The 23,899-nt window shown below is 56.8% G+C and overlaps 1 protein-coding gene across 3 annotated transcripts; it reads right to left on the bottom strand.

The window, feature by feature from the left end:
- Positions 1-91: 91 nt before the first annotated feature.
- TP53INP2 (tumor protein p53 inducible nuclear protein 2) lies at positions 92-23,044 on the bottom strand. Of its 3 annotated transcripts, none has more exons than XM_065645314.1 (4): positions 22,893-23,044; positions 13,546-13,884; positions 9,815-9,947; positions 92-8,364 (listed from the first exon to the last, which is right to left on the bottom strand). In XM_065645314.1, the coding sequence occupies exons 2-4, from the start codon at positions 13,667-13,669 to the stop codon at positions 8,112-8,114; spliced, it is 510 nt and encodes a 169-aa protein (XP_065501386.1). In that variant the 5' UTR covers positions 13,670-13,884; positions 22,893-23,044; the 3' UTR covers positions 92-8,111. The 3 variants fall into 3 exon arrangements, with proteins under 3 accessions (XP_065501386.1, XP_065501385.1, XP_065501387.1); XM_065645313.1 differs by having other exon boundaries at positions 9,815-10,127; XM_065645315.1 differs by lacking the exons at positions 13,546-13,884; positions 22,893-23,044 and adding an exon at positions 10,651-13,528.
- Positions 23,045-23,899: the final 855 nt, after the last annotated feature.

Raw genomic sequence — 23,899 nt, forward strand, 5'->3', positions numbered from 1 at the left:
TACAGCATTGACTTGTAAAAGCTTATTTAAAAAACCAAAGCTTTTTGCAACAAGGTTTACTTGCAGGCTTTAGAGGAATACACATAAAATAGCATTTAAATATTTTTTAATTTCTTGTGTTCTTTCTTTATATTAGATTTTTTTTTCAGTCAAAAGACAGCTTTACAACCTAACGACCAAAACCAGGTTACATACACACAGGCACACTACGTAACATACTCCAGGCAGTCATGTCCTTCAGTCTGTTGACACACAGCAAATGTTTAAACAATGTCCTACAAGAAGTAGACACCCTTTCTTTACTGACCTTGCTTACAGCGATTTAACATGTAACACACAACAAGGACATTTTTTGTTTGCTCCGAGTTTCAGACGAGGTGTCAGTCCTACAGCATAGGTGATGTAGAAAAACGTGGGGCTTTTTTCCCCCTCTTCTCAAAATCCCGGCGTGGAGGTTGTCCCGCTGCTGTGGGGTGCTGAGCGGAGCGGGTGACAGAGCGGCTGCGTGGGCCGCGCCGCGATGGCGCCTGGGGCCTCTGCGACAGCCCCGGCTGGGGCGCGGGGCCGGCGGCCGCGGGCAATGACATTCTCCGATTCATCTTACGGAAGGCTTAAGGCAACCTCTTCCAACCAAATAGCACTTTCTTCTCCTTTCTCTTGAAAGAAAACACCAGCTACTGAACACACTGTCCTGGAGAACTGCTGGTGCTCGTTCTGCCACTAGTGCTGGCTCTCCACATACGAACTGGTGAGGAACTGGGGTTTAGGCTGAGCTTTTCGAAGCTGCTTAGGAGATTGAGCATCTGAAATGCTAAATGCTTTTTAACTAAAATTTTTTAAAAAGCTAAATGCTTTTTAGGGCATTATTTCTGTTAGGCTTCTCTGAAAATCCCAGCATCTACTTTTCAAACAACATAGAAACACAGAAATACTGAAAACTGACTCCCCAGTCATCTCTTGCATAGGACTTTTAACTATAGTTCACTGATTTATTCAAGTTCTGCAGTCGTGTTAAAAAAAGATGACAAACCATGAAAAAGGGTGAAAGGCACATGTACAGTCAGCCCCGAACGGAGATGGATAATGTGTGTGGGTGAGTTTTACAAGCAGAATACCTGGGGTTGATACATACAAATAAAATATTGCAGTGCTCAGTGGCTCTGTACAGGTATATTTATGATACAAGAGAAAATATTACTATTCAACGTTATGCCTTGTGCTGTTCCCTCATCCCCGGGTTTCCCAAAGCGTAATTGTGTCAATACAAAGCTGAGGATAAGAGGTGCATGAGTCTTGGCGTAGCTGCTCCCAGCTTCCCTGACGCGGACGCGTGAGGTGAACGTGAACGAGTGCAGGAACTTTGGGCTCCCCTGCGCACCCCCTTTTTAGGCTGCACTTATCATTTACCGTGCTGGTTTCCCCTCCATTTGCAAGGAATAAACTCTTCCTCCTCCCACGCTGGAGGCAGCGGGATTTTCGTGGTTCACTGTACCAGAGCCAAAGCTTCGCGCAGGGTTTTCACGCTCCAGGGCGCTCGGTACCATCTCTAACAGAGCTTTGATCTTGCTCTGGGCGTGGGGCTGGAAAAGCAACACCCGCGACCGGCCCAGGAGGTGTCAGCTCAGAGTGAGTGTGAAGGGGAGACCCCTGTGTGTCGCCCCTCTGTAAAAAAGAATTTAAAAAAGGACTACGCGCAAGAGCCACCTTCGTTATTAAATGTAGCCGCTCGTCTTTGTCAAAGAAAGAGTTGAGGGTTTAGCTAGTGACGCAGATCTCTTTGGAGAAGCGAAAAGAAAGGCTGTTTGATGGGGCATAGATGATGACATGGAACAGGAGGTGGAGGGGAGAGCCCCGCCTGGGGGGGGCTCCCAGCACCGGCACCCGGCGGAGGAGGCAGCGTCTCCAACGGCTTTGGGGACACCTCTCGCCAAGAGAGGGACGCGCCAACCACGCAGAGCCTCTCCCACCACTTCATCCAGCTGCGGCAGCCACGTTCCTGTGACCCGCAACAGCCGCTCTGGCCGTGCCAGTGCGGCGAGGTCTGATCCCTTGAGGACACCGGGAAATTATTCGTGACTTTGACATTGTATTGAGCAGATCCGAGAGAAGCAGGTGGAGATGGAAAACTCTGCCTTGAAGAAGACAAGCCCTGAGGTGATCAACCCCACTGAAGGCCCTTTAGTGTCCCCAGCTGGTCTGACGATGGGAGTCCCCAGGGATGGAAGGGCTGTGAGCGTGGGGGGGGCGTCCCCAGGCTGCGGTCCCTGCGAGCGGCGGTGCTGAGGTCGCCAGGCACAGTCCTGTGGCGGAGAAGGACGTGGGGGGAACCTCAGAGGACTGGGGGGATGCTGGGGTGTCCCTCCCACCACCAGCAGCTATTTCTGAGTGCAGACCCCAAAGCAGGTGCAGCAAACTGGAGGCACATCTGTGCCACCTGTGGAAATGGTGGCTGTTGACGATCCTTGGCGGCTACAGAGTCACCGTGGCAGCCGCTGGACACACGCGGCCTCTTGTTCTAAACCTGGATGCTCAGGGAAGACTCAGGGACTGGAACCTCCCAGCCAGCACAGGGAGCTGGTGCTGCTCTCTGCCAGGCAGCAACAGGCAGATGCTGAGAACCATTTTTCTTGAGTTGTCCTACCACTTTTTACTAGCTGTTTTCTAATTATTATATGGTTTATTCTTCAGGGACTCACTTGTTTTTCAATAAATTCGCCTGAAAATTAATTTCTACTTTACGCAGGGCACTGGAACTGATATTTTTTCCTCCACACAAGTGATTGCAAAGCTGTGTGATTCGAGTCTAAAACCTCGCTGGAGTATTTTTTAATCTTTTTTTTCATTATTTCATTTTGACTGGTATGACAAAACATCTAGTGTTTTGTTTTTTTTTTTCTCTGCAGTGAGGCTGGATGGAAGAGGGAAAAGGTATCAGTAAGATGTAAATGTAAAATAATCTATTGATTAGAAACACACCTAAAAGAAGAGTAAAAATTCCCACAGCGGTGATCTTTGGGATGAGCCATGTGTTCATGTTATCCATGATGAAAAAGAAATGCTGACTCCCATGGAAAGAATAATTTTCCTTCCAGATCAAGCTTTTACAGTAGAGCTGTTTGGAAAGCACATTTGTGAGTGCAAGTTTCAGAGCATCAGGTGACAAGGACCTTTTCCCCTGTCTCCCCTGGCAGCTCCCGCCAGACTTGCAGTGCAGGAGAGAGCCAAAATTTGGCGACGGGACTTTGCTGTGGCTGACGTGGCAGCCGGTGAGTTGCCCTGCGTGTGCTGTGGCCACCAACCTGCCCTGGCACCGGGTGGCCGGGGGCCCGCGGGAGCTGCCCCGGGAGGCGGGTCGGGGGGGGGACGTGTGTTTAGCCGTGACCTGGCGCTCATCTCAGGAGGTGGCACTTGTGACGGCTGGGGAGCCTCGCCACTCGCTTTGGGGGTTCACCCACTGCGTGGTATGAGCCCAGCTGCCCTGGCCCGAACTGAAAGAGGGCAGCTGAGATGTAAATCTCTCGTGCCCTGCTTAGAGAAGATTGCCCTACGCCACGGGGTCTGTGAGTGGTGGAAAGGCCCAGCCCCAGTGTCCCCACGTCCCCATCCCTGCCCGTCCTCGCTGCCGCGCTGGGAAGCTGCTGTGGGGCCAGGGCCGGCTCATCCATCTGAGCCCGGCCGGCACGGCTGCGGCACTGCCCGGCAAAGCTGGTGTCTACTGAACAGGGATATGCCCAGGTCTCTCCATCATGGAACTTTTCCTTTTTTTTTTTTTGTGCATTCATTGCAAGAAATACAAAAATTTCCTCCCACAAATCTGCCTGTCACCTGCATCGGCATTTCTCCACGTGATTGCTCTTACGGCTTCCCCCATCCCGGTTGCCTCTGACCCCTGGGACACGGTGGGTGCCAGAGCAGCTGGGGCTGAGGCAGAAAGCACAGCTCCGCTTCACTTCCCAAATCCTTGGGGGCTCATTGCCTAAAGTCCGTACCTGGTTGTTCACAAACAAGCCCCAGGAGGGGCCAGCTGCATTCTAGCAGCGGTAAGGTGAATTTCTGGGACGCGGGCAAAAAAAGAGGGGCTGCTGCTCGGGGATGGCGTCACCCACAAGTGGCCGCAGCTCCTTTTCTATGCAGGTGCTGTGTCAGAGCATCAAACATCGAACCCTGCAGCTCCCCCAACGCGCAGCCGCCTGTGCAGCCTCTCACTGACACGTGCTGCCAAAGGCTTCAGCCGCATCCCTGCAGCATCCCGCAGGACCGCGCAACCAAAGGCCTCACAGACAGGAACAAACCCCACAGCCGAATGGAGAAGCCCGGAAAAACCCCACATTTTTAAAGATCTCAGCATATTTGTTTGTCCCTGAGTCCATGCTGTAGTTTCCCCTTACGCAAGTAAAGAAAAGAAACCAAGACTCCTCCTAGCCGTTCACGCAGGACAGCAGCCCAAGGGCCTCCCTGCCAGCAGCGCCGTGTTTGCTTCGCCCTCCCATCGGGAGCTTCACACAGCTAGTCACAAACTGAAAATACTAGATGCAAACAAAAAAACAACCAACCCCTAAAAAAACTAAAACCCGCACCCCAAAACAGCCTACCAAACACCCACGCCGTGTCGTGAAATATCTACACACATGCACACGTGTGCACACACAGGAAAAGTTCTGAGTTTTTAAGCACCTTTCATTTGTTTTAAGATTCGAGGAGTCTCGTAACCTCAGTGTAAAGGCGTTTTCTTGCTCTGGCAACACTGGGCAGGAGATTTGGTATCAGGCCGGCTCTTGTGCTCACCGTTGGGCAGGAGAGGAGCATTGCAGGGCTTCTGCAAAGCGCAGTCTGAGCACACCTTTGCCGCAGCATAAGAATCGTTGGTTGCACTGGTGGATCGACAGTCACTTTGCAGGGGGTTAATAGTTAATAGGTGATTATTAGATGTTAATACACGAACAAGTGTGGAAACAACAGAGGCAGGGATCACAGGAGCCCATATATGCTGCGGTAAGTGTGCTCCGTTGACCTGTGGGATGCTAGGACTCTGGATTAACCTCTTCATGAAAACATTATTAATAATTTATTAATCCTTTATAAACATACTCTTGATATAGTGTGATAATAGTTCTGCTTCATGCCTGTGCTGGCTGTCTCAGACTGGCACAGAAAGGAGAAAGGAAAACAGTTCGCATTAGCTTCTGAAAACCAGGACGGAATAACAGGATCAGCCGTTTGAAATGGTGCTGGGAGCCGGTGACTGGTGACCACGGCTGCGCTGAGCCTCCCGAGCACGGCCAAGGGCTTCCGGCTCACGACAGGAGCAGGGTGCAGAGGAGGATTTTGATGAGGGGTTTCTCCTACTGGGGTTCCATTTGCAACCAGAGTGGTGGGCAGGGGAAGGCTGGGTAGGTGACACCAGGCAGGGTCGGCCCCGGGGACACCGCTGCCCCCAGCCCGGCTGCCCCGGGAGCTGCAGAGGGGGACGGTGTCGCGCCAGCCGCTGGTTTCGGGAGCGCTCCAGAGGGACTGGCGGCATCTCGGATGCGCAGGAGAATTTGCAACGGAGAACAGGTTGGGAGGCAGGACGTTTCTTGGCTTGTCCGCTTCTTGACATATATTTGGGCTAGAGAGAAAATGCTTCCTCTAATGCTGTTGCCTGGTGGCCACAGAGCACATCACCCAGCGACACAGTGGCACAGGGAAGGCGTTGCACATCCATTGGGCACCCGGGAGCTCAGGCTCAGCCCCTACTCGTCCTCACAAGTACCTGTGCCAGCATCCCTGCAAATGCCATGCTCCCAGTTCATACCAGGCATCTCTTCAGTGTAAAAAAAGGCATTTAATAGGAAGCCCAGGAAGCCAAAGCATGTAAACCTTCCCCTCGAGTCAAGGAGCTGGCAGTCTCTTCACTGAGAAGACACCAAAGATGAAAGAAGGTGATCTCCAGCGTGGCCTTCGGTTCAGCAGCGAGGGACGGTGATCACAGTGAGGCCCAAGGAGCAGCGGGGGATGCCAAGGGCTGGGGGTGACACCGGGTTCCCCAGCCTGCTCTTTCTCAGCTGATAAGTCACCGCTGTGAAAAATCCACTCCAGTGCCACTGTGCTGACCAGAAAGGCTGAAAAAGCAGCTGAGCAAACCAGTGTGGTGGGTGCAGAATATGGCCCGGCACAGCAGCCGGCACAGCAACCGGCACCGCGCTCGCCCCAGCGGCACCGGCTGCTGCAGCTGGAGGGGCAGGAGGCATCACATCACACATGTGATGAGGGCACTGGGTCTCAGGGGGACTTGAAACACAAAATTGGCCTGGAGGAATTGAAAGGGAAAGGCTGAAATGGGCTTTTCATTCTTCCTGTACTTTTGGGAACACTGTGTCATCAGAGCAAAAGATAAATGCTGCAGGTGAGCATCACCAGTCAGCTCCTCCCAGGCACAGAGCTGGGACCTGGTGCTCGTAAGAGGGTTCATTTTGGTTTTAATCTCATTTAAAAAACAATAAATATCAGCTGTCTGTGGTTGAGCTTACAGTAATTCCTTCAACCTAGGTCCCAAGCTGATATGAAGGGATGTAACATGGTGAATGGAAGAAACTTTTGGGAAATCAGCATTTTTTGGGAGGGTGTGGGGGTATCTCTTGTCTCAGAGGGTGGGAATCCAGGCTGCGAGCCAGCCGTGAGCACAACTCGATGGTCAGAACTTCCCCGGGGCACAGGGTGCAAAACCGGTCCCTAAAGGGGAGGAGCTGCCGGGGGAATCAGCAAATTTCTGCTGGGTTTGGAGCCATCTCAGCTGGTGCTAGTGGCAGTGAGAAGTCTGGACCGTGTCCTTTGGAAGGCAGAACAAGTCATGGGGAAGAGAAGGGTTTGCATTAAAAATCAGTGTTGCCAACAACAGAATTTGGCCCTTCATGGGAAATGATGCAATTTTTAGTGGAGGAAGGCGGCGTCCCCATCGCAGCGACCCTCTCATCCGACCCTGCTGGGCCTGCCCCATCCTGTCCTTTCGCGACTCCCAGGTCCATCTTTGCATTTACTTCAGCCTCTTCCCCCCGGCCTCCTCTTCAGCATCCCTTCACCACCAGCTTCGACGTGCTTTCGCCACCTTGGGGAAGTTGCACAGGTCCCTGCCTCCGCTCCCCCCAGGGGTTAATGCTGGGCAGCCGATGCTCCTTGGCTTCAACGGTGCCTCTTCCAGGTATATGGACACATATATACACACACATACATATGTATATATACATGTATATAGGTGCGGCTTGTGGGCAGATGAGTGGCTCCAGGAGGAGGGGGCTCGCTCGGACGAGGCAGCCAGCAGCTGGTGGGACCAGCAGCCACGGTGACGGTGACGCTGGCCCTGGGCTGGGCATCCCCTCCAGGGGCTCTGGCAAGGTGCTGGGACGGTGCTTTGTTTCCTGAGATTGCTTTTAAGGTTGTCTTTAAAAAAAAACACCACGAGGCACCATGAGCCGCCTGGCTGACCGTGCCACAAAGGTTTTCACCAGCTTTTCCCCAAGACAAGCCCTTTTGGGACCAGCAGTTGGGTTTTTGTCTTATCAGGGTAAAAATGTAACTAAGAAATCAAGAACGGAGGGGGATATTTGCTGGCTTTGGGGGGAGGAAGCATTATTTAGTGTCATTGATGAGATTTTTCCTAAAAATCTCAAATCTTCTTGCTTTGTTGCTCTTTTCACTTGACTCGGTGTCTCTGCTTGTGACATCCCAGTCTGGCCACACCAGGAGTCATGACGCCATGAAGAAAGGCACTGATGTCCCAGGCTCGTCAGGACAAACAGGCTTTGCCGTGGATTTCAGAAACAGGAGATTTCACCAGGAACACTGATCTCCCACGTGAAGGCTGGCGTGGCTGCGAGGGTGGAGGTGGTTCTGGGGGCTGCTGGCCCAGCAGCGCCGGGGGCGAGGGGAGCGGCGGGGGGAGGAAGATGAGGAGCAGGGGCCAGCGTGCAGGTGTGGGGGTGTGGAGTGAAACTGCAGCCGGCGTCACCGGTGTTCGTGGGGGGCCAGCGCCCCCCGGGGTGGCTGGTGTCGGGGCGGGGGGTGAAGTCTCCCTCGCCGGGGGGTGGCGAGGGAGCGGCGGCGCCGGGGGAGCGGTGGCGCGGGTCCCGACGAGGTCAGTAGCTGCAGTGGCGCTGGCAGGGCTGGTGGATGAAGGTCCCGGTGTGTGACCTGTCCCGGCGCAGCGGGCGCTGGCGGGCCCGGTTCTGCCGCTGCAGGGCCTTCTGGCTGAGCCAGGGCCTCTCCGCGCGCTGCCGGGCCCGCTGCACCCGCCGCGCCTGCCCCACCTTCTCCAGGATGGCGGCCTGCACCGCCAGGGACCCGCTGTGGTGCGGGACGTGCTGCTCCAGCCGCGGCTCTGGCTCCTCCCTGCAGAGAAAGGGGCGTCAGTGGCCGCTGGCACCCAGCCCTGGCCCCCCCTGGCAAGAAGGCGACCGGGGTCTCCACCTCCACACCGCGACACCATGTCCCCAGGATGGACACGGTCCCTCCTGCCCCAGCAGCCTGCCGAGGGTGGGGCGGCTCCGGCACAGGCGGCTCTAGGACACCAGGATAATTTCAGACACCACTAGGAATGGGGCTGTCCCCAGAGTGTCCAAGTCCCTTGAGCCCAGTGGATGGAAGCCAAGTCTTGACCCATTCCATCCTGTTTGTGACCCATCTGGTCCCCCGGCCCGTTTCTGGCTCCCTTTGGTCCCCTTTCAGCACCCTTCAGCGCTGAGGTTCCTCTGAAGGTCTTGAGGCCAAGCTGTGACCCTCAGGAAGACTTTACAAAGACAGAAGCCCTGGAGGAAAGGCGTCCACCAGCCCGGGTGGACGTTCACCCCAAATTCTTGTGCTGTGTGTAAATCACCACACTGGCATGGGGGATGTGCTTCCTCCTCCCTTGCCCTGGTGAGGGGCTCCTGTGGGCCGTGCTGGAAGGCTGGGACTGGGGGGCAGTGGGGACCCTGGGGCATGGTGGGAACCGGGGCTGCCCGTGAGCGTGGTCAATGATGTCCTATTGCCACGGGGCACCCATGGGGAGGGGGCAGAGCTCCCCAGGGGCTGCAGCGAGGCTCTGGCCCCGGGAAGGAGGGTGGGGACTCCAGCCCACACCTCCTGGAGGAGGAGAGGACAGTGGGCCCATTTCTGTTTAACCTTCCCTGCCCCACTAAGCTGGACTTTGGGGCAGGAAGAAACGCCTGCATCCATGGCTGGGAGTGTCCTGCTCCCGTGCAGCTGTGGGACACCCATGTGCTGGGCCAGTACAGAGCCAGGAGGGGGATCAGGGGCTGCAGCACTCTCCTGCCTGGGGGAGCTGGAGGATCTGGGGAGAACCACTGTGTCAAAAAGCCACCTTGTCCCATTGGGTTTGCTTTGCTTGTACCGTACCTGTGCAAGACCCCGTGTTTAAGCCCAGCCTGGCAAGCCCCCCTGGCTGGGCAGTGGGGTGACAGGTGGCACCAGCATGGGCAGCTGTGCCGGGACACTGCTCGGGGCAGTGGGGGGGACACAGCTCTCCCCCACTGCAGCCCAGTGGCAAGACCATGGTCTTGTGCCCATGGCTTTCAACACGGTTTTGAGATCCTCTTAGCAGAATATTTTGGGACACAGAGGCTGCCAGCCAGGGCACCCTGCCAGGTGTGCAGGGTGCTTGCTGAGCTGGCACGTGGGACAATGAGGTCCCCCACAGCCACACTCCATCCACGGGCAGCATGAGTGAAACACTATCAGGAGTACACAGTGATTTAGGATGCCAGGAATGACTGTCCATCCCAGTTGCCCAGTGGGTGCAGGGGCCAGCAGCCCCCGGTGACTACCCCCAAGCCACACTCACCCAGCAGCATCATCATCCTCGGCGCCCTCCCCATCCACCTCGAGCGTGCTGGTGACGTAGACGGACATGCTGGGGTGCTCGATGAGCAGGTCCTCCATGGGGCTGCTCCCCATGCCGTCGGGGCCGGGCCCCTCTGCAGTAAAACAGGGGGGTGGGGTGACAAACCAACTCTCGTCCATCAAGCAGGGACTGGCCGGAGCCAGGGAAGCGGTCGGTGGCGGTGGGGGGGCGGGGGGTGCTGGGCGCGATCGTGCCGAGCACCCGGTACCACCAGCGCCTGCTCGCCGGGCTGCGCCAGGGCGGGCACGGCTGCCTGGGGTGGCGGGGGTGCAGAGCCATGCGGGGCACAGCGGGGACACACACACATACCATGTACAGTGGGGAGGGAGGGGGGAGAGAAAGGGGTATCGTTAGTGCAAGAGACACCCCACCACCATCACCACCGCTAGGACGGGCACAGCGTCGCCTCATGGGGAGGGAGACGCCAGCAGTGCCCCCACCGCACCACAACCAGCGCCCGCTGCACCGGGGCGGCTGCTGGTGCTGCAGGGTCCGGCTTTGCTAAGCCAGCAAGCAATGGAAATAGTTCTTGTTAGGTAGTTTAACCAAAAAGTGGGAGAAACCAGCAGGGTTTACCGTAGCATTTTTTTTTTCCTTCTCAAAACGGAGAAAGAAATTCAGCTGGCAAGAAATGCTGCTTTTGCCTGTTCTTACGGCACCTGAGCCGTGCCATCCCACTCCGGAGGAACGCCGGCCCGCCTGCACTCGCAAACACCGCCCGGCAGTTTGCAAACATTGAAATCAAGCGCACACACAGGACAAAAAACAACTCACACCTTTTTTACTGGAAGAAACCAGGGGAATAAAGTCTTCAGCAAAGATTTTCACCATGCCTTCAGCTGCAGTCCATTAGAGGCCGAGTTTTGGGTGGTTGATCCAGGAGCTGCACCCCACATCCCTCCAACACCCCAGCCTTCCTCGCCTTCCCGTCCTCACCTCCACCTGGCAAAAGCGCTTGGGCTGGTGCTTTTCTGGGCTGCCTGTGCTCAGAATTACTGGTTGTGTTATGGGAAGGGAGCCTGCACCTAACGTTGGGCTCATTGGAGTACCCAGACCCATTCCCGGCCTCACCACAGGGATTCGAAGGAAATGGTCTTAGGGGAGAATGTGGTGCAGTATCTATACGGACACGTGTGACTCTGCGGTTGGGTGAGGGTGCAGGAGAAATCAGAGGTGAATGTGTTCTTGCGGTGGAGAAATAGAGTACATGAAACATGAGGCCAGCGTTTGCCACCCAGCATGTCCCCAGCTCCTCCCGCAGACGATGCCCCAGCCCGAGGCCTGGGCAGGCCACAATTAGCCTTGTGAACAGGAGAGCGTCTTTCTTCAGGTCAGTGGATATCAAGCTATTAATAGCTGTTGACATGCCAGGCTGGAGATTATTTGTCAGCCTGGAGAGCCCAGCCGAGCGTTCCCGGCCCAGCAGCACCCCCACAAGAGTGGGGCTGCGGGCGTGGGGAACAGGGCACCCAGCGCAGCCGAGCCCGGCCCCAGCCATCCATGGCTACCTGTCCCCGTCCTTTGCCAAGGTGGGTTTTAATGTCACAAGGAATATTTTGCAGTCCCCAAATTCCAGGGTGACTTGCAGCCGTATCACTAAGCACCGGGAGATGCTCTTTGCTCCCTCCCTGGGTGCCGAGCAGAGCCAGGTTGGGTGGTGGGCAGGAGAGGCATCTGAAACGCTCCTGGGAGAGCTGGTTATTTTGTGTGCATTTCACAACATGTGGGTCAAAGACCCGGCTGAGAGGGAATGAATTCAGAGGCTTGTTCGGCTGCCCTGCTGTTGAAGGGAGCCGGGCTGTGAGATGGTAAAGGATGGGGGCTGGAGCCAGTGGGTTTAGTTTTTAAAGTGCTTTGCATAACTCCAGCCTCAGAAATGGGGCTGAAATAAATCAGTCCCTCGCTGGTCAGGAAATGCTATGGGAAAAGGCAGCAGCAGGGCCAGTGGGGATTAGCAGTGGGGTGGCAGGTCCCAGGCAGACACGCTACTGAAAGCCAGCTCTGCACTGAGAGCTGGGCCACTTGATTGGAAAAAAAACGGAGCCTTTTGTACCAAAGTCCTCCTGGGGCCCAGTGGAGATGGCTGCAGTCTCGGATACAGGGGCTCAGGGCCCAGGCCAGCGTTTCTCTGTCTGGGGAAATTCCTGGCTCCTTCTGGCATGCTTTGGGCATGCTGCAGCTGTTGCCAGCTGGCCCCGACATGTGGCAGCTGTGTGCCCATTGCTCCAGGGACCTCCTTGCAACCAGCACCCTCCCGTGTCACTGCTGTGATCCCTCCAGGACAGGCACCAGAGAGCCCAGGGGACAGGGAATCCTCCATGGCCGCCTGTGCCCACATCACCCACCCACCTCCAGCAGGTGTCCTTAGTGCTCCCATCCCACTCGGGGCTGTCCCTGTTCCCTTTCCCCATCCGGTCCCCTCTCCAGCTCACTGCATGGGGCAAAAAACCTTAATGAACAATTCACATCATGAAAATAAGCTCTGCTCAGTGTATGGAGGACAGGCAGGGAGCATCTGCTTGAAGAACAAACGCCTGCAAGAGGAAGGACAAAACCCTCCTGCTAAACCTGCAGGATGCGTTTGTGATCCCCTGGGCTGTGGCACCACAACTAACCAGAGGCTGCAAAAGCAGAGCATGGCCACCGAGCAGCTCCTGCACAGGCAGGCTTGTTTGTCTAAGTTCACTGCTTGATTTGCAAGCAAAAGGTCATAAAATTATCATTGCAATTGGTTGAGTCATCGACCCTACAATAGCAACGCCAAGGTCTTAATGGAGCTGGAGAAGCTCTCGGCACACCAGGAATTTGACCTGCATGGCTGGTGTCAAACGGGGCTCTGGATGGTTGTTGCTGTCCCTGGGAATGGGAACCCTGGAAGGATCTCTAGGTGCAGGGACCTTGTACCAAACATCCCCTGTCTGCGTGCTGCTGGCATGAGCACTGGGAATGGCTTGGGAAGATAAGCCCTTTGGAATTGAAATTTGCTCCCCTGATGGACTCAAATGACCCAAACATAGCCAGATTGCTGGCGGCATGTCCCCAGCTGGGACGAGCAGGCACTGCCACTGTGGGCCCTCACGTGGGGAACATCCCAGCCTCCCACCAGTGTCCAGGACCAGGTTTCCCCAGGGGAACAGGCTCCCCATTTGCTTTCTGTAGGGGCATCACGAGGAGTGGCCGAGCTCAGCTCCTCTGGGCAAAATGCTACCTGCGGCACAGCTTGGCTGAGCCCATGGCACTGCCGCGGCTCGCAGGCAGACAGCCCACGCGGACCGGCAACCTCCACCAAGCCCCCAGCGGGCAGCATCACCCCAAAACCCTGGCTGAACTCCCCAGGCTGGTGCTGTGCCAGAAGGCACCTGGGGGCTCCCGCGCAGCTGCAGCCCCAGCTGGGGACACCGTTCCTGCTGCTGCTCCCATGCTGGCAGAACATCGGGAACCACCATGGGAAGAGGAAAGGGAAAAAGGAGGAGCAGGTCAGGGACTGCCGTGGTGGCCACAGCGGTGGGCATCATGGGCAGGGCAGGGGGACCAGGGGAGGAGGGATGAAGGGCAGAGCTGATCACACGTAGTAAAAGCTCATCTGCTGTCATCTCAAGGGGTTTGCTCAGCTCCAGAGAGACAAGGTACAGCAGAGGCTGTAGGAAACCAATCTCCCCTCCTTTTCTCACCTGCAAGATCAATTATGAGCCAGCCATCCTCCTCCTCCTCCTCCTCGACAAAGGGTTTGGGCTCCTCCAGGCCCTCTGGTGTGTTACTGTCACTGAAGAAGAGGCTGGTGAGGCGCTGAAACATGGTGGGAAGCAGTCCAGGGGATAGATGGTGAGTTAGAGCTACTGCTGAACACTGGCTTCCAGGCACAGAGATAGGAGCAACAGGCAGGGAGGGGAAAAAACAGCACTCGAGGTCTCAGTGCTGGCAGAGATTCTTTGCTGCTAGCAAAATCGTAGCTGAGTTAAGCAGTGTGTAGTGCAATTCTGAGGTTCTTCACTTGGCTTCAGTGCAAAGGCCTGTAAAAGGGAAAGAAAAAGGGATATTCCATTTGGACTGGTAGGCAGCGTGGCCCTCCTGCATCCCAAGGGCTCCAACAGGCTGGAGGGGGGAGTGGAAAGGTGACTCCAGCACTGATTTATGCCATGGGTTCTCAGCTGCTACCATTTCACAGGCAGTGTGCGCACTGAGAGCGGCAGCAAAGGGCTGGGTGCCAGCACCCTGCAGCCCCTGCCTGCACCGTGTCCCCTTCCTCAGCGGTGGGGTGTCCCGGGGGACCCATCTGCGGAGCTGGCAGGGCAGAGCCAAACACAGTCCCAAAGCCAGGCTGGGACCTCCCTCCCCTGTCACGGAACAGGCACTGAGCACAGCTGGTGGCAGAAACTTTGCTGGAAGGAGAGGGCAAAGGGTAAGATGCTGCTGTCCCCAAAACCCACCACCAATCCACTGACAGCCACACCAGTGTGGCCGCCCTCCCCTCCTCGAACTGCATCCCAAGAAGTCCTGACTGGTGTTTTGCTCCAGCCCCACCTGTGCCGATACCTGCCTGAGGTTGGTTTAGTTCTGAAAGTCGTTACTGTCGCGCTGTGTGTGTGCGTGTATCTGCTCTCCTGATGCAGCTGTCACCCACCAGCCCCAAAAGATGACACTGTCACATGTGTCATCACCGCTCCTTTACAAGGACCTTACAAGGAGCCACCAACCAAAGCACTTGGCTACAGGTTGTGTCTTGGCCCCGAGTGCACAGGCAGCAGCGCAGGAGCCAGTGGGTCACTCCCCTCGCGGTGGGGCAGGGTGAGGATGGCGCCATCCCAGCCCTGAGCCTCCGCTCCATCTACGCTCATCACTGGTTTGCTCCTGGGGAAACACATTTCCTGCAGCTCAGGGAGATGTTGGGACTCACTAATTTTATTAATGACTGCAAAGCTCTTGGAGAAGGACAAACAGATGGCAGCCACAAGGTGCAGAGTGACATTCGTGCAGGGAAAATGCTTTTTGGTCCAGAGACATCAAAGGGCATTCAAATACCACCCAGAGCTAGATGTGGAGCAAGAGGACAGCCGTGTTATGCCTCGCTTGGCACGTTGCTGTGGGTGCATTTAGAGGGCAAACCCCCCATCCACAGCTCTGGCCAAGGCAACATAGAGCCTGCAAGGGGTTCTGGGCGCTGGTGAAACCCCATCTGTTGTGGGCAACGTGGACTGGGAAGGGTGGAGGGAGGCACGCTGTGTCTGAGCCCTAGTCCGTACATGTGCCAGTTCTCCAACAGCTCAGACCGCTGCGCTGTTGAAGTGGCCTCTCCGGGCTCAGTGTTGCCGGGACTGCTGGCCCAGCGCTTGCTTTGGATCTGAGGCTCAGGCACGTTGGTGTTTACCCACTGTGGGACTGTTGTGCCTTTTGCCTTCTCTTAGGTGCCTCAGGAGGTACAACATCTGCTCCACAAAGCAGAAAATGAAAAATCGAGGGGGGCCTTTCCCCATGGGCGGGATCCCTTGGGCTTCAGGGGCTCGTCTTGCACCTCTGCCCCCGGGATGCAGAAGGGAGTGGGGAGCATGAAGCAGCCCCACAACACCCAGCTCCCCCTCCCTGGCATGGCCGGGGCAGCAGCGTGACACTACCTGCCCCCTTGAGCAGGTCTCCAGCCCCAGGTGACTCCAGTTGCCCCAGAGGTGCAGGACAGACCAGGCGGCTACAGCCGTACCCAGCTCGACCCCAGTGCGCAGGGGTCCGTCCCCCCCAGTGCCCGCTCCCGCTGAGATGGCAGCCACCCCCACAACGTGCTTCATCCCTTCCACCTACACCCAGACCCACCCAGCTGCAGCCAAACCAGCCGGGTCCCAGCTGCAACAGCATGTTCAAAATGACTTGGTTGAAACTCATGGAGCCTCTCGCCACGGCGAATCAGAGTTTGACGAGGATTCCCCACTCCGTGTCCCAAGAGGGCTCCTGGCTTCCCCTGGAAGCACCGAGTGGAGGGTTTTGGGGCACTGAAACATGACAGAGTCATGTCCTCTGAACACAGCGAGAGCTGCGGGTTCAGCCAACGCAGCTCTTACCTCCCAGCCCCCCATCAATGCCATGACCGCAGCAAAGCCGCGGCATTTCCATTATCCTCCAGTGCGCTCACAATTAGATTAGCCAGACGCCTCCCTTTCCTAGAACATTAAAGTGTAATAATTTAAGTTAAGCAAATAACATGAAGAGGGGCTGATATCCAGCTGGGTGATGAATGGAAACTGGCCCATCGGGCTCTCCCGTGTGCTCTGTGCTGTGCACAGTGGAGATTTCCCATCCACAGGACTCACGTGCACATCCGCCTTCCCCAGGCCAGGCTGGCAAGGGGCAGCCCTGGAGGCTGCGGTACACAGACCCAGCTTCATTACATGCCTGTTCTCCCTGCCTGCAACCTGAAATCTGGCAGCTGCCTGGAGCACTTGCCTATTTATTAAATATCTTTTAATGTTATATTAATATTATTTATTGAATATCTAATTGTGGCAGAAACCTCACTGCTCCCAGGTACCTGCTAGTGATGCCTCAGGTCTTCCTGCTGTTTGTTCTTCCCCAGGTCCCCAGGCAGGAGGGAGAGGGGCAGGAGCACCCAGCAGCCCAGGGCAGGCAGGGGGGCTCCGGTCCCCCGAGGCCACCGTGGCCCTGGCCTGGTGCACGGCCAGCAACAGACTCATGCACTTGCCGAGCTGAGGCAGCTCTGCCTGCAGCATTTCCAGACCAGCAGAAGAAGGCTGACCCCAGCGTCACTGTGCAGCTTCTCAGGGTGACACAGCAGGGCTGGAGGGGGCTGGGGACAGCAGCATCCCCTGTGCTGCACCCCGAGCCCACCTGGCTGGAGAGGATGCTGGAAATGCCGGTGGCCTACATGCAAATTTCAGTCTTTCCCCCCCACCCCCGATGTGCATGTCACACAACAGCAGAGAGCTGGGGACAAGAGCTGGCACACAGGGGACGGGGGTCCAGTGTCCCCAGCCCAGTCACAAAGGGAAGGTCACCCAGAAAAGCACCCAAGCAGCTACCACAGGCCAAGGTCTGAGCCAGGCAGAGGTTCTCCCTGTTGTCTCAGCACAGGCAGCCCAGAGGGAGCTCGCTGCTGGCCTGTGGCTGGCTCGGCACACACGGCCCTGCCAAAGCTCCTTGCCCGACGCCCCGGCGTGCTCCCCTTGGCTCTGCGGGCTTGGATTGGAGAGCTCCCAGCAAGGAGTTCATCCTCAAGTGAGTTTAAAGCCAAATGATAAATTACACAGTCAAAACAGTGAGCAGAAAACCTCTTATTTTTATTTTGTCAAAACTTGACAGCAGCTTTTGCTGGACAGAAGGAATGCCAGGCTCACTCTCCAGCAATGCATTGATGGGAAAGCCAGGGGCTGAAGCGTCTGGACACTATAGGGGCCCACCCTAACCTGAAGATAATTTTCCTTTCCTGAAGACACAAGACACAGCAGATACTATTATTTTCAGTTGCCCTCCCTCCCAAACTTGATTTTCCTTATCTCTCTAATTAAAGGCCCTGGGATAACCACAGCCAGCCCCGTGATAACAGGCTGCCAGGGGCTGTCCTGCTCCAGAGCAAAGCCACAGCACAGCAGGACGGCTGGGGCAAGGGGGCTCACAGGCAGTGCCATAGCTCCAGGAGCAGCAGGAGAGTTTAAAAGCTCCCCCAAGAGCAAAAGAGGAGGTGGATCACTTTAAAGGCTCATTCCCCAAAGGATTTAGATAAGGCACCAGCTGTCCCCCATCTATGCTGGGAGCATGGGGTGGCCTGACCCAGCGCTGCGGTCTGTGCCGCACCGCGGTGCACGGGTGGGCTGCGTGGGCAGGGCAGAGCTCGCAGGACCAGCCCCATGGGTGAAGCAAACCTGCCTTGCTCCACGAGCTGCCACTGCCTGGAGACACCACAATCCCAAACAAGAACCACAATCCCAAACAAGAACCTGGGGAGGTTGGTACACTGGTAAAATCTGCAAGACCAACCATGGGTTGGTGCCAGCGTGGACAGTGGTGGCAAACACAGGTGCTGCACCGTGCCGTGATCCTCAAGAAGGGCTGCCTGGGGCTGCCTGTCCTGACCAGAGCAGGAGCTGGGCAGAGGGACAGACAGTGCGATCAGACAGGCTTTGTGGGAAGAGCAAAGGCTTCCTAAGAGCCAGAGCAGCCCTGCCAGGGCTGGCCCCGCAGTGCTGGGAGCTGCAGGGGAGCTCCTGCCAGCACAGCTGCCTCAGCCATCAGGATCAAACCTGCGGGGGGAGCCAGGAGCCAGATCCTGGCAAGCAAGAACCAAAATAAGCCTCACGCTTGCTTTATCCTCCCTGCTCTGAAATCCTCAGCACTGCTGTTTTAAAGAAGCAGGATCAGGCTCTTTATCACCGAGATGCACCCTCAGCAAGTTTGCAGATGACACCCAGCCGAGTGGTGCAGTTGACGTGCCAGAGGGACGGGATCCAGCCAGAGACCTTGTCAGGCTAGAGGAGTGGGCCCGTGGGAACCCCCTGCAGGGCTGGTCCAGCTCTGGGTCCTCAGCACAGGACACACATGGACCTGCTGGAGAGGGGCCAGAGGAGCCACAGAAACTATCCGAGGCTGGAGCAGCTCTGCTGGGAGGACAGGCCGAGAGAGTTGGGGGGTTCAGCTGGAGAAGAGAAGGCTCTGAGGAGACCTTATTGCAGCCTTTCAGTGCTTAGAGGGACTTACAAAAAAGACAGAGAGAGACTTTTTACCAAGGCCTGTGGTGACTAGACCAGGGGCAATGGTTTTAAACTGAAAGAGGGTAGAGTTAGGCTGGACGTAAGGAAGAAAGATTTTATGATAAAGGTGCTGAGACAGTGGCCCAAGTTACCCAGAGGAGCTGTGGATGCCTCATCACTGGAAGTGTTTAAGGCCAGGTAGGATGGGGCTTTGAGCAACCCGATCCAGATGAAGATGTCCCTTCCCATGGCAGAAGGGTTGGATTAGATGGGCTTTGAAGGTCCCTTCCAACCCAAACTGTTCTGTGAGTCTACAATCTCCCATCTGCCCCAGAAGGCAGCAGCTCCTGGCCAATGTGATCAGCGCATCATCCTTGAGTCACTCCAGATCCTCCCCACAAGCCACCAAGAACATCAGTTCCTCGATGTCACCATCACAGAGAGTTGGGGGGACTCTCTTGGCCCTTCACATGGCAAGAGGCTCCTTGACCAGCTACTATCAACCACACCCAGAGGGCTACATGCCACCTCAGTCCCTGCAGTTGCCGCCAAGCCCTTCTCCATCTGGGACAGCCCACAGCCATCAGCAGATCAAGCTCCAAAGTTTCTCCAGGTTTTTGGAAAGTCTGCACTTTCCCTGAAGCAAACATTTGCCCCATTTACACCAGGGGAACTGGAGCTGGCAACCTCAGGAGAACTGCAGTGCAGGGGGGACCTGAAGTTGTCCTTGCAAAGGAATTTAATTCACTGCTGCCCAAGCAGTGCCGTGTCACCAGGCAGAGACGGTGCCCGCAGAAGCAGTTTGGACCAGGAGGCGGCTTCTGTGTCCAGTGGCCAGGGCTGCTCAGAGCTCTGGTACCTTCTTTGAGCCCACCTGTATCTGGTACGGCCAGCGCTGGGGCACAGGGGAACTGCCCGTGTGCCACATCCTTGCGCAACCACACACCAGCCCATGCTCCTGTGACTGTCACCAGAGCCGATGTCACCACTGCAGGACAGCTGCCACCCTCCCCAGGCTTCCACACACCCCCTCCCTCAGCACGTCAACCCCATCCCAGGCCACTGCCAGCACGAGGGGACAGCCCACAGGTGACACTCACCTGGGGACAGATGAATTTCGTAACCACTAAAGTTTATCAGAGTCCTTCCAGAAAGTCTTTTAAAACTAGCCAGAGGGTATTAAATATTAAAAGTTAGAGCAGGAGTAAGGAAACCGTAATGCACAGAGTTGTTTTTTTCCTCCTTTAGAAACCATGACACAATAATTAGTTTTCTGAGTCACTGCCACTGCAAATAACCCTGGAAGCTAAGAATAGGCAACAGGATCGGCAGCAAAGCCCTGGGATGCGCCAGGAGCTCACCAGGGCTGGAGCGGCAGCTTCGCAGGACTGGCAGCTCCCAAAAGTCACAGGCTGCAAGAACAGCAGCAGCTTCGCTTGGAAGTGGCAACGGGCTCCTCGAAACTTTCCATAAATACTCGGCGGCAGGACTGATGCTGCTGACAAGCAGCAGAAGCGGTCCTTCCTCGGCAGAGCTAAGAATACCGCACGCAGTCATCACAGCAGGCGTTGGAGGTATAAATCAGGTGCCTTCCTCCAGCCCACTTGGGAAATGTTATTTTCAACTCATTTTACCTAAATTAGGCGAGTGTTTCACAGACTGCTCTCACCTTGCTGTATGTACCAAAATCCTAAACCTGGCATGGAAACACAAAGTGAAGGAGAAGGGGGTCTGGCAGCTGGGCAGCTTGCGGGGGGCGGGGGGGCCCTGCACATCACACCAAAATGACCAGTGAAGCATCCCTGCGCTGTCCTCTGTCCCTCCCCATCGAGGACGGGACCAGAGCTGGCAGGGGCCAGGACAGTTTGGCAGGGTTGGATTAATGCATTTGGTCACTCGACAACTGCTCCTGCTGCTCCCTTTGCTTCACCAGCAGCCTCGTTTATGGGGTTCCCCTGGGGAGCACTGGCCACAAGGGCAGAGCTGGACCCCGAGGCTGCTGCCGGCACAGACTCCAGCAAACCGGAGGCTGATTCACAGCCAGAGCCTCTTCCACTGCAGAGCAGGGAAGGGGTGGGGAGAGAAGGCAGAGAGCAGTTGGAAAAATTCTCCAAAAAACTCTTTATGAGATTCTTATTAGCGGCAGCTGAAGCCAGCACCTGGAAGCGCTTTCTCAACCAGCCCAGGAGCTCAGCATGGGCCAACGTCCCCATGTGCTCCTCCAGATCTCACCTGAAGGAGGGGGTCTTGGGCTCGCAGGAAGGGGGTGTTTTTCCTGGAGCTGTTGTCCCCACCCACACCAGCTCCCTTGCGCGAACTGCTGCAGGAAAGGTCCTTGTCCCAAGGACAAACCCGACCTGCTGCTATTTGATGGCATCGTACACAGCCCTGGAAAATCTGCCGGTGGCTAAAGGAATCTGAGCAAGCAAGACATTTTTAGATTTGCTATGAGCTATCCTATGAAACTTCAGAAGATTCCGCTCCAGGGCGCGCTAGGTGAAACGTCCCTAGGAGTGCACATATCAGGAGAGGGGCAGCCCCAACGTCACACCCTCCGTAAATCGCAGGAGGCTGAATACTATAACCGGCAAGTTGATCTTTGATAGCGCAGGAGCCCCGAGCTCCCCCCAGCTCTGTCTGGCACCTGCCCAGGGCCACGTGTGCGCTGGGCAAGACCTGCTTGTGCAGGGCTTGCTGTGCAATTAGCACTAAAAACCTCTTAGATAAGAGTTCACATCTCAAGTTTTTCCAGTCTTGCTACGAGCAGGTGATATCAGTTTATTCTCAAGGGGGAAAGCTTCCATTATATTTTTCCTTTTCAGTTCAGCCAGATAAGCACCAATTTGATACAACGGGTTCCTCGTGGTGACACTGAGCTACGGCAGAAAGCTTTTTTTTTTAATAGGAGGGGAAATATAAAAAGAGAGGAAAGATTTATTTTAAAGCAAAAAAAAAAAAAAATTGTTCCTGGCACTTTTTAGACTAAGTCCAGTGGAAAAGAAGGTACAGCGCAGTCCTGTACCGGAGCCCAACACCTGTTCCTGGGATGGTTTCCTACCCCAGCAAAGCCTCAGCCAAATTAGCGACAGCGCTTGGCGCCCGCCCTGCTCAGCCCTGGCTGGTGCCTTTGCTCAGGCTCCCTGAGCAGGGCTGTAGCGCTCCTGCATACAAGAGACATAAATGTATAGATATAGTATAAAAAAATTACAAAAGCAATAATGCCCCTTTGAACATGTTTCTACAGTTACTCTTCACAGAGTCCAAGATTTTCAGCAGATGAGCCCCTCAGATGGGAGCAGGTTTAGTCAAGCTGCTGAGGTCCCGAGGTGAGAGGCATGAAATCCCTGCTTGACCTTTTAGGACTTAATGACATTTTTGAGCTGTCCCAAAGTAGGTGCATTTTAGAGCAGTAATTAGACAAGTAGCCCACTACACATGGCACCCGATGTACCCAGGACACGGTGGTGCTGCCTCAGCCTGGCCCTGCCAGCGTCCTTCACCCGCTACGGCTCCCCCTCAGGCATCACAGTTAATAAAAATATGTAAGCACACACCCAAATCTCATTAAAACCACTTGGATTTACAAAATAAATCAATATCTAAAGATAGAGGTATTCAGAAGCACCAAGTATTTGCTGGAAAGCAGGTAGCTAAATAGAAAATATAGACGTAGCTGCTTCTATATTAGATATATTTCTACATTATATAGTTATACTCCCTTTTCAAAAAGCCCCGTTTTTCACCCAAACAGCCTCTCATGAAAACTGAAAGACACATTCAGGTTTGCGACTTGTCCGGGGAAAACCGCAGCAGAGACCGGCGGGCACTGCCGGCCGCAGAGCTGCGGGACACGGGGCGGGACGGGGACACGGGGCGCGGGGTAGGACGGGGACACGGGGCGGGACGGGGACACGGGGCGCGGGGGGTAGGACGGGGACACGGGGCGCGGGGGAACACGGCCAGGCGGCACCGCTGCCGTGAACCCCCCGCAGCAGCGGCAGCCCCGGGCAGGCCCCGGGGGGCCGCGCTCCGCCGGGTCACGGCGGGACAACGCGCCCGGAACGCGGGGCGGGGGGGGAAACAGCCGTATGACGTCTCAATGTCATATGTAAATGAGGCATACGTCACTAGCGCGGAGCCAATGGGAGCGGAGACCAACCTCGGATCTTAATCCGCTGATGAAGAAACAAACAACAGGCGCGGGGGGGCCCCTCTGCCCCCCCCCCCGCCGACCCCCCCCCGCCCCGCAGGAGGCACCGGGAGCCCGCGCAGCCCCGGCCGCCCCGTCCCGCCCCGCAGCGCGCAGCCCCCGGGACGCTGCCCAGACTGACCTTGCCCGCGGCGGCGCGCAGAGGAGCGGCGGGAGGGAGCGGCGGGAGGGAGCGGCGGGAGCGCTGAGGTAGTGCCGGGGCCGGGGCCGATCGCGCGGTTCTGCCGAGCGCCCGCCGCTCCCCCGCACAAATCGGGACCTTCCGACAGCTGATCGTGACGTCACAAAGCGGCCCGCCCGCCGGCGGCCACAGCGGCCAATGGGAGGCGGCGCCGGGAAGGCGGGGACGGGGGGGAGGGCACCGCCCACGTGAGCGCGGGGTCCCGCGTGGGGGGGTCCCGCGTGGGGGCTCCGGGCCGGGGACGGCGGCGCCCGGGGTTGCTCAGCCCGGGGGGTTCAGCCCCGAGCCGGCGCGGCGGCACCGGGCACCGGAGCGGCTCCGCGCAGGGCGTCCCGCTCCGTGTGAGGCCGGTCCTGCGGGGACACGGTCGCCCGAGGCCGGGTCAACCCGGGCCCCTTCCTTGCCCTGAGGGACGCGGCAGAAGCCCCACGGGGAAGGGCGAGGCTTCAGCGAAGGGAGAGCGGCGGGCGGCTGGGAAACCCGGGGCTGTGCTGGGGGAAAGGCGAGCTCCGGAGCCGGGACGCAGTGGGAGTGGGGAGGAAATGCATGAAAAATAAGAGCTGCAGCAACAAAGCTGCTGGTGCTGCGGCCGGGCCTGGGGAAGAGGGGGACAGGGAGGGAGCGGGCGAGGAGGTGCGCTGGTCCCGCCTCCGAAGGAACCGGCCGGGCCGCGGGTGGGGACGGGCAGGGGCTGAGGCTGCCGGGGGAGCGGCCGCGGCCCCGGCCGGACACCCGCTGCCTCCTCTCTGCAGCGCTGCCCAGGCCTCATTCAAAGAGAAACCGTAATGGGACACAGATGAGGAGGTCGGAGGTAAGTGCGCGGCTGAAAGCCCCGGCCGTGGCACCCGGACACCCACCTTCCAAACCAGCGGGTGCGGGAGGGATGGCTGGTACCTGCGGGCTGGTACCGGGAGCATCCCAGGAGCGTTACAGCCCCCAGGATGCTC

Source organism: Caloenas nicobarica, chromosome 15 (genome assembly GCF_036013445.1).
Source record: "Caloenas nicobarica isolate bCalNic1 chromosome 15, bCalNic1.hap1, whole genome shotgun sequence".
NCBI lineage: Eukaryota > Metazoa > Chordata > Aves > Columbiformes > Columbidae > Caloenas > Caloenas nicobarica.